The following is a 9,988-nucleotide window of genomic DNA, read 5'->3' as shown; positions in this document are numbered from 1 at the left end:
ATTACCACTCCTGAGCGTTCAGCCATTTACCTGATGTTGAAGTAAAGCATTCACTGAAATTCATGTAATAGAAAAGACAACACGATATGTATTTTTGGTTTTTAATCGAAAGGTCATGCCTCCCAGTTAAGATCTTAACATATCACTTTAAATGGTACAGGTGGGACAAAATACATCTGCAAGAACTAGTACAAAATAAGACTAAACATCACTGAGGAATGTAACAAATTAAATAAGTAAAAGAAAGCAAAACTGTGCACCATCACTATTGCTGCACTGCAGGACCCCCCCCCACAAGGACTTGATCGAGGTTTTAAAAAATCAATTGAACCCTGTGTAAAAAATTAAACAGTACAATTTTGGATAGAGTATAGGACTAAACAAGACAAAAAAGCAATAAGTTACCATCTTTACTTTCATGTGGATGTTTACTGTGGGAATTGAGGGGGCATTGAGTAAGGCACCATGGGCTGTGGCGCTTGTTGCTGCGTGAAGGGGAACTGTTGATGGCTCATGCCATTCTGTGTACCTCCCTGGTTGGCACTAAACTGTGGGGCCTGGAAGTTCTGCGTTGGGAACGCCCCGGCCTGGCTGGTACCATAGTTTGACTGGCCGTTGCTGCCGTAGCCGCCAAAACCATTGCCGCTTTTGTCAAAGCCACTTGCCCCATAGCCTCCACTCTGTGAATTTGTGCCAAAGACCTTCTTTGGTCCACTGTCAAAACCTCTATCGTTTTCCCTGTCCCTAAAGCTACTGAAGTCACGCCTGCCCCCGGAGGAGTACCTGTCCCGGCGGTCATCCCTAAATCCACTACCACCTCTGCCTCCCCTTGAATGACCTGAAAGGAACAACAAGAACAAATTAGAATGGGCTTTCATGCTAGTTTGAGTGATATGAAATGGGTACATTGGAAAACACTGTAGGGGGGTAAATGGCTAACACAAAACTAAATCAAGATCCCATAGCTTTGACTGTGCCAAACCCATCCACGTCAACAAAAAGGGGGAAAAAATGGCTGCAGCTGAACCACAGTTCCTGTATCTCACCAATTAGATTTACCTCCTCTGTCCGCCATCTGGAGGAGTTTAGGGTTGATGGCCTGGTTGGCCTCACGGAGCACAGCAACGAGGTCGCTGGCCTGCCTCATGTTGTTGGGGGTGAAGAAGGTGTAGGCTGTGCCAGTCTTTTGGCTCCGGGCAGTTCTGCCGATGCGGTGGATATAGTCCTCAGAGTTGTTGGGGTAGTCAAAGTTGATGACAAATTTCACATCTTCAACATCTGTAGGATGTGTTGCAGTGTGGCAACAAAAAAAAAGCAGAGGGAGCGCACAAAGATGCACACCACAACAGCCAGACCAAAAGAGCAAAGTTAGTACAACCATTCACTGGATGTAGCTGGGTTTTCCACTAGGCTGTAAAGAAAAGCATTAGACAACTTCAGAAAGACTAAATCTGTGGGGATACTACGGTGGGAAGAGAGAAACGATGCACACTCCAAATGCTTCCAATCCAGATAACCTCTCAATTCTCAACAGCCCCCACCCTTAAACAAGGATCAGAAGTCTTACCATAAAGGAGTATGCATTCACTAGTCCATTCCCATTGCAGAAAACTCCCCACACAATGCCAAGTGACTGCAGGGTGATCCTACACAGTAAGGCCACTATGCGCACTGTTGCCTCATGTGCAAAAACAAGGACCTTATGGTGATAACGAAGGCCCTTTCTTCCCACACACTCATAAGAAGCTCACTATAAAGGCCACACTGCAACGTCTTGCCAAGACCATAAACAATTGGGGAAAGCTAAAAGATGGAGCCACTTACTCCTGTGACCCATAACAAAAGTACACCCAGTCTCATCAAGAACCAGTGTTCACGTGATCAAATGTCTCTCGTTGGCAGGTCTCGACATGACTTGAAACGCAGGTGAGGGAGGAGTGCGAGCTTGGATTTTGTCCCCAGCCAACTGACATGACCCACTGACACTAAGCGCCAGTAGCCATATCATTACAGAGGTGAACGTGTAATTGGACTTACAACTGCTCTCAAAACAGAAGTTTAGGAAACTGCCACATTTGTCAAACATGTTTGAGAAAAGCTACACCTTCCAGAACTCGATGACTTGCAATACAATGCCCAAACCGACATGCAAGACATGGAAACAGCAGAGCCTGGTGGAGCCATGAGCTTGGGTGTGAAGCAGTCCAAACCGATGCCAGAGAACAGCTGCATTTACAGGGGTGCAGCGGCTAACCCTCATTTAGGCCCCCTTTTGGGCAGCCCAGCGTGATAGTCAGCACTCAGGCCCCGCCACCTCTGTATGTGACTGGGTGATGTCTCAGTCAGGACACCTCCAAGAGTCCTCCTTCCCCCTCTGGAGACCTGGGCGTGTCATGCCAAGGCCCTGCCTCAAAAGACCGCTCCTTCAGATAGGGGAGAAACTCAGAAGGCAGAAGTTACAGAAAGAACCACTTTCTCTCAGAAAAAAAGTTGGTACAAGGGACCAAGGACAGAATGAAACTAACCTAGACCCCTGGAAGCGACGTCTGTGGCAATGAGAATTGGAGCCTTTCCGAACTTGAACTCTGAAAAAAGGAAAGGAAATTGATAGCTGGACATAAGAGGTTGTCTCATACTAAATTGTTCTTGTGATAAAACTCACCATTGAGCACCCAGTCCCTCTCCTGCTGGCTCTTGTCTCCATGGATGCCCATTGCTGGCCAACTAAAAGAAGCAAGTGTCAATTAAGTCCAGTAAAACATGTTAATCCGAAATGACACAAGGACAAGGTTCCAGTTTAACAAAGTTTACTCTACTATATGAACACACTACAAGGTAGCCATTACACTCCAGGCTAGGTCCAACAACGAACTAACTTCCTGCGCATGCGCACTCTTGACTGAGTGATAGCCCCGTAATAACAGAAATATAGGGATACTTAAAACATGAACTTAACAAAACACATGAGTACCGAGTTTAAAGAACGAAGTATTGATGCCACTTACCCATCTCGCCTCATCCTCCTAGTGATCTCATCACATCGCCTCTTGGTCTCTGTAAAGATTATGGTCTTGTTCTCCTTCTCACTCATGATCTCCTCAAGTAGGCGGAGGAGTCTGGAAGGGGAAGGCCGGGAAGCATTCAATTAGTGACTAAACAAAAGTGTCTAAGTCATATTTTCCACCCATTACATATACAGTACAGAAATACCACAGGACTCACTTGTCTTCCTTCTCGCCATCATTGCAAACATCCACAATCTGCAAGATGTTGTGGTTGGCACTCAGCTGCAGAGCTCCCACATTGATCTGGACGTAGTCCTTCAGGAAGTCCTCTGCCAGCTGGCGCACCTCTTTGGGCCAGGTGGCACTCCACATCAGAGTCTGTCGGTCAGGCTGGAGATAAGGAAGGTGTCAGAATTTTCCCTTGGCTGTACCAAGTGAGATCAGTAGACTATTAGCACATTAATGCATCACAACAGAACTCACTCTGATTTGGTCCACAATTTTTCGGATTTGTGGTTCGAAACCCATGTCGAGCATTCGGTCAGCCTCATCCAGGACCAGGTAAGTGCATCTGCGCATGTTGGTCTTTCCCGCTTCCAGGAAGTCAATAAGCCTGCCAGGTGTGGCAATGCAAATCTCCACACCTATAATAAACAATCTTGAGCACCAAATTCCATAGATTCAAATCAGCCAAATACATAGAGTGGTTGTGGAACTTACCTCTATCCAGGTCACGGAGCTGTGGCCCTTTGGGCGCGCCCCCATAAACGCAGACAGACTTCAGGCGAGAAGCTCTACCATACTCTGCCGCCACCTGCTGGACCTGCTGAGCCAGCTCACGGGTAGGGGCAAGCACTAAGCACTGAAAGAAAGATTGAATACCATAAATCCATGTTGGGTGGATGCGAGATTAGATACAAGTCTGAATATCCATGGGTCCTTACAATAGGGCCATCTCCACGTTCCAGGAAAGGCTGGTGGTTAATGTGCACGATTGCAGGCAACAAGTACTGCAAAAAGAAAAATTACATTGCATTACAATAAAGAAAAACACTATCAGTCCTCTTATTTTTAAGAGCCATTCTAAGTTGCTGGAATAGTCATAAGGCTAAGATTCTCACACTTACCGAGAGAGTTTTCCCAGAGCCTGTCTGTGCAATGCCAACCATGTCCTTGCCACTCAACGCCAGTGGCCAACCCTGTGCTTGGATCGGTGTTGGTTCTGACCATCCTGCTTTGTTAATGACATCCATAACGTAGGCTGTGGAAAAAGGGGGTTGTACATGAAAACAAACCCAGATTGAAGACAAGTCTGGAACAAAAATAAATATTTCAACTGAATGTGTCAGATATTAGTGGATGTGCATACTTGGAAAACTGGCTTCATGGAACTTCATAATTGGATTAGGGCAGTCCCTCCCCTTCACAGTAACAGCTTTAGTACTTCTGTACTGTGTAACCTCTTGCTGCAATGACAAACATGTAGAGACTCAGATCAATTGGCATGGCAATGCAAAAGACAACTACACCAAATGGCCATTGGTGATATGGGGAAAAAAGGAACCTATGTAAGAACACATGACAATTGTAACATTTACAGAAAATTCAGCTGCATCTGGATTTTGACCACTGGATTACATACCGGAGATCTCCGAGTAACATCGGGGTGCTCTTGGTAAAAGTTCTTGTCAAATTTAGAGAGTTCGTCAAGGTTCCAGTGCTTCTTGCGCAGTCTATCACCGGGATTACCAAACTTCCCCCCACCACCACCTCCTCTTCCGCCGCCTCCAAAACGAGGTGGTCCGCTGCCATAACTGGGGAAATGGATGGTCTAATGTTAGTCACGCCAACCAATGTAAAAGAGATGTAGGTTACCTGTGGATAAACTCGCTTGAGTAAATACAATCAAAGAAAAGTACATTTTAGATTTAACAGAAAACTAGCAGTCAGCGTGTAACTAATTAAACATTACCCCAACTTCAATACAATGCAGAAGCTACTGCCAGCGTTTCGACAAACTAGAAGAAATGCTTGGCTTATTGGACTCTGATTCACGTAAAAAAAAAAAAAACAGCAATCTTCAACATATATCCAGCACAGGAACAATGAAAAAAAAAAACCGGCCGGCATTTTGTATCCGCATTCAATAATGCCACATGGCGTACAAATATATTTAGTCGGCTAGCTTACCGGTTATCGGACATTTGCTGTACGATGAGGCACAATGTTAATGTTAAGATTAACGTTATGAAAATGTGATAACGTGAATTAAAAAATTACAACCGCGGACTAGCTTGTTCGTATTTTAATAAACAGGCCTCCAGCTAAGACTTTTCGGATTCAGATCAGGCCTCTTGCTAGTTTCATGACGAAACGAGGCCTTTACAAAAACGTTGGTCCTTTCTGATTCTGAATACATTTCGATAGGTAACATTTTAAAAGTTTAAAAAAACGGCAGTCTGAGTAAAATAATAAAATACGAAATATACCTAGCTAGCTAAACGAATACGCTAGCTACCGTTATCCCGTGCGTCATGTCAGCCATTTCTGGCGAGACAACGAGGTGTTAAATTCGCCTAAAATTAATTCAAACACTTACCCTCTATCTCTACCACGATCTCTGTCGGAAAATCCAGGCATCTTGTAAACAAAGTGTATAAATAAAAACGATAAATAAACTACGCCTGAAAATCCGATATCAAACGCGAACTGCCGTGATGATGCTGAAATGCCGGTGAACTAAAAAAAGAGATTCGGCTTTTATTGCATGAGGAAGTCTCACGGTCTGAGTGAAGTATTAATCCGCCATGAACTGACTACACCGCAGCACATTGCATAACGTCACATTCAAAGCTATTTGGAAAGAACACGTGCATATTTTGCGTTTATGTTCCGAAAATGTTGTGAAATGGAGGAGGTAATTTTGTCGCAATGTGTTTATAATGTTCTAGGCGCCTTATAGATAAAGTATCTGTATCCTATATGGAAATCTATTATATAAAAAAAGGTTTTGAAACATAAGCTATGCCAAATTAAATCTCTAATACGACAGAATGCTATTGTGTACAACTTGTGGAATTTAGCTAGGTATTAGTATTATTGTCAATGTATCACATTTTATCAGGTGTATCACAATAACCACGTTTCCATCTAGTTTTATACTAGTAAATTCATACCGTATTAACAGCTGTGACATAAATGCCGACGGTGTGTCCGTAAAATGATTTATGTGAGAAATTCACGCGACGATATGGTATGACTCGGGAAACCATTCAGTTTATTGGGCTACATTTGAAATCAATTATTATGAACTTCACAGGTTGGTAAAAGTTCACGGTGATCTTGATGCTCATTTCCAATCAATATTGAGGGTCTAATTCTGGTGACATGATGATCGATGCTTGACTGCCGTTTGACAAACAAATTCTCGCTTTTAGGTGTATCAGAGCGATATATTTACACATAGCTCTCTGGGTGTTTCACTTGGGATTATTTAATGAAACCTGTTGGCGAAAGCATATGTACAAAAAAAACAGTTGTGATCCGGTTGCTTTCCTTTTACCATAAGTGACGTCAGTGCTCAAAGAAAGCACATTCAGTAAAAAAAAATATGGCTAGATGGCAGTCTCAAACTAGTGCAGTCGATATGCAGGAACATCTCCCTAAAATTAGAGTTCTGCTGAGTACTTTAGCGTAAAATATGGTAGACCTAAAGCCACTTAATCAGGTTATGTTTTTAATGAATAATAGACTGTAAAGGGTTTTTGGAAATTGGAAAAGCTGCTCTGTAATGTGAAAATGTTGATTTACAGTAAAAGGTCCCTAACCTCAGAACTTGTTAGTGTAGTTCTGGGTCAGATGTCTATATATTTTTTCACTAAAATGCCTTTAATAGGCTACTGCCGTTAATTACAGTGCCTTCGGAAAGTATTCACCAATGGTGACTCTAAAACAGTTACTGAGTTTAATGTCTGTGATAGAAAACTGAGGATCGACCAACAACATTGTAGTTACTCTACAATACTAACCTAATTGACAGAGTGAAAAGAAGAAATCCTGTACAAATATTCGGAAACCTGCATCCTGTTTGCAATAAGGCACTAAAGTAAAACTGCAAAAAAAGTGGCATAGAAATTAACTTTTTGTCCTGAATACAAGCATTATGTTTGTGGCAAATCAAACAAATCCCATTTCTATCACAGTCAGTAAACTCTGTAACTGTTTTAAAATAAGCATTGGCCTCATGGTGAAATCTCTGAGTGGTTTCCTTCCTCTCCGGCAACTGAGGGTGCATTGACACCGCATCCAAAGGAATATTCAGTGTCTGCTTTTTTTATTTTCACCCATCTACTTATTTATGAGGCATTGGAAAATCTCCCTGGTCTTTGTGGTTTAATCTGTGCTGAAATGCACTTCTCGACTGAGGGACCTTACATATAATTGTATGAAGAGGAGGAAGGGAAGCGCTACTAAGGTACACTATAGTATATTTTGGTAGATAGAAGGTGCTCTTTGGTAAAAGGTGTAAATTGGTCATCAAAAAGAAAGGAGGACCAAGGCACTCTTCATATAATTAATTAAAATGCCTTTATTAGTATGGCATGTTCAATAGAAACAAAGTTGTTTAAAAACCGACGCGTTTCGGCTGCATGGTACTCCCTGACGAAGGCCATGCAGCCGAAACGCGTCGGTTTTTAAACAACTTTGTTTCTATTGAACATGCCATACTAATAAAGGCATTTTAATTAATTATATGAAGAGTGCCTTGGTCCTCCTTTCATTTTGATATAATTGTATGTGTAGGCTACAGAGATGGGTTAGTCATTCAAAAACCATGTTAACTACTATTATTTGACACAGAGTGAGTCGGTGGATTCTATTATGTGACTTGTTAAGCACATTTTTACTCCTGAACTTATTTGGGGTTGCCATAACAAATACTTATTGGCTCCAAACATTTCAGCTTTTCATTTGTAAAAATGTCTACAAACAAAATTGCACTTTGACATTATGGGTAATTATGTGTAGATCAGTAACACAAAATCTAAATTGAATCCATTTTAAATTCAGTCTGTAAAACACAACAAAATGTGGAAAAAGTCAAAGGGTGTGAATACTTTCTGAAGGCACTGTACGTGATCAAGTTTAATATGCAGAGTGGTGTACCACTGCTTGGATCTACGAAATAACATCAATGTCAAGGTTGGCTGTAGGCTACCACAGAAACAATCTGTTTAGGCCTATACAGTCCATCACACTACCAAAAATTACCTTATGTATGCCCATTCCTTTGTCTGAGCAAATAGATACTGATACTCCAAGCCCCCTCCTATCACCACCATCATCATTGATGAAAGCACTTCAGTTCACGCCTCTGCTGCTCAGGACATGCCAGACTCATTCTAATTCAAATAAATGCTCAAATTAAAATGAAAAGCTTTACAGCTCCCACTTTGTCAAGATTTAAAAGCTGGTTAAAGGATGACATAAAACATACTAGTGTGCTATAATACTTCATCTTCAAGTAAACACGTCCCTAAACTGACCTGTTTATTGTATCGTGGTAATCAAACTAGTGTAGTACTGTAATAACAGCCGTTACTCCAGATTTTGTTTAACATTTCCTGCTCTTATACTGTATATAAAATGCCCAATGTCATCTTTCTCATTTCCAAAGTAACCCTTCTCGTATCCCCTTTCCTGATTTGAAGTCAGAGACCCGTTAGCAGACAATACTCTTCATGTACTACGCTATTCTCAATTACAGTTGCTAAGGAAAATAACCTCTCCCTCAACGTCAACAAAACAAAGGAACTGATTGTGGAATTACCTTCCAGCGGGTGGTGAAGACAGCCCAGTACATCATTGGGACCGTGCTTACACCCAACCAGGACATTACTCGAAACGGTGCCGGAGGAAGGCACGCTGCATCATCAAGGACCCACACACCCAAACCACGAGCTGTTCTCTCCCTTACCGTCAAGGAGACGGTATCGGAGCATTAGGTTTGATACCAACAGGCTCAGATACCGTTTCTATCTACAAGCCATCAGACTGCTGAACACTTGAACTGGACTGATCACCTGCTGATTCTCTGCACCTTAGCACACATCACAACTGCTGCTACCAGGCTCTTATAATGCTGCTCAAATTATACACTTGCAATTTATACACCCCCGAGTCAATACTTTGTAGAAGCACTTTTGGTGGCGCTTACAGCTTTGAGTCGTCGTAGGTATGTCTCGATCATCTTTGCACATCTGGATTTGGGGATTTTCTCCCATTCTTCCTTTCAGATTTTCTCACGTTTTGTTAAGTTAGATGGGGAGTGGCAGTGAACAGCAATCTTCAAGTCTTTCCACAGATTTTCAATGGGATTCAAGTCAGAGCTTTGTCTGGCCACTGAAGGACTTTCACATTCTTGTTTGGAAGCCATTTCAGTGTTGCATTGGCTGTATGCTTGTGGTATTTGTCCTGTTGGAACGTAAATCATTGCCCCAGTGTAAGGTCATTTAGACTCTGAAGAAGGTACTTATCAAGGATTTGCCTGTATTTTGCTCCATTCATTGTTCACTCTATCCTTACAAGTCTCCCAGTCCCTGCCATTAAAAAGCATCCCCATAGCATGATGCTGCCACCACCATGCTTCACGGTAGGGATGGTGTTAGATTGGTGTTGAGCTGTGCCTGGTTCTCTAGACATAGCGCTTTGCATTCAGGCCAAAGTGTTAAATTCTTGTCTCATCAGACTACAGAATCTTTTGCCTTATGCTCTCAGAATCTTTCACATGCCTTTTTGCAAACTCCAGACATGCTGTCATGTCCCTTTTTATAATATACTGTAAATAATATATACTGAACAAAAATATAAACACAAGATGCAAAGTGTTGGTCCCATGTTTCATGAGCTGAAATAAAAAATATTCCAGAAATGTTCCATATGTACAAAAAGCTTATTTCTCTCAAATTTTCTGCACAAATCCC

The 9,988-nt window shown here is 42.1% G+C and overlaps 1 protein-coding gene across 2 annotated transcripts; it reads right to left on the bottom strand.

Moving 5' to 3' along the window:
• Nucleotides 1-87: 87 nt before the first annotated feature.
• LOC139565283 (probable ATP-dependent RNA helicase DDX5) lies at nt 88-5,765 on the bottom strand. Of its 2 annotated transcripts, none has more exons than XM_071385484.1 (13): nt 5,605-5,765; nt 4,648-4,819; nt 4,375-4,471; nt 4,133-4,266; nt 3,950-4,015; nt 3,726-3,867; nt 3,489-3,649; nt 3,223-3,395; nt 3,006-3,116; nt 2,663-2,724; nt 2,526-2,585; nt 1,047-1,278; nt 88-838 (listed from the first exon to the last, which is right to left on the bottom strand). In XM_071385484.1, exons 1-13 carry the CDS (start codon nt 5,643-5,645, stop codon nt 811-813), a joined length of 1,479 nt encoding a protein of 492 aa, XP_071241585.1. In that variant the 5' UTR covers nt 5,646-5,765; the 3' UTR covers nt 88-810. The 2 variants fall into 2 exon arrangements, with proteins under 2 accessions (XP_071241585.1, XP_071241584.1); XM_071385483.1 differs by having other exon boundaries at nt 1,060-1,278; nt 5,605-5,763.
• Between the last annotated feature and the right edge of the window lie 4,223 nt (nt 5,766-9,988).

The sequence above is a fragment of the Salvelinus alpinus genome, chromosome 36 (assembly GCF_045679555.1).
Source record: "Salvelinus alpinus chromosome 36, SLU_Salpinus.1, whole genome shotgun sequence".
Classification (NCBI taxonomy): Eukaryota; Metazoa; Chordata; class Actinopteri; order Salmoniformes; family Salmonidae; genus Salvelinus; species Salvelinus alpinus.
The sequence above is the reverse complement of the archived record's forward strand: the minus strand, read 5'-3'. Positions and strand labels throughout refer to the sequence as shown.

Bases quoted from the DNA above. Each gene is read 5' to 3' on its own strand.
- LOC139565283 (XM_071385483.1), bottom strand. From the start codon at position 5,645: ATGCCTGGATTTTCCGACAGAGATCGTGGTAGAGATAGAGG. The intron at 4,267-4,374 runs GTATGCACATCC...CTTTTTCCACAG, and splicing joins CCATGAAGCCAGTTTTCCAA to CCTACGTTATGGATGTCATT. The intron at 3,117-3,222 runs GTGAGTCCTGTG...TTCCCCTTCCAG, and splicing joins GATGGCGAGAAGGAAGACAA to ACTCCTCCGCCTACTTGAGG.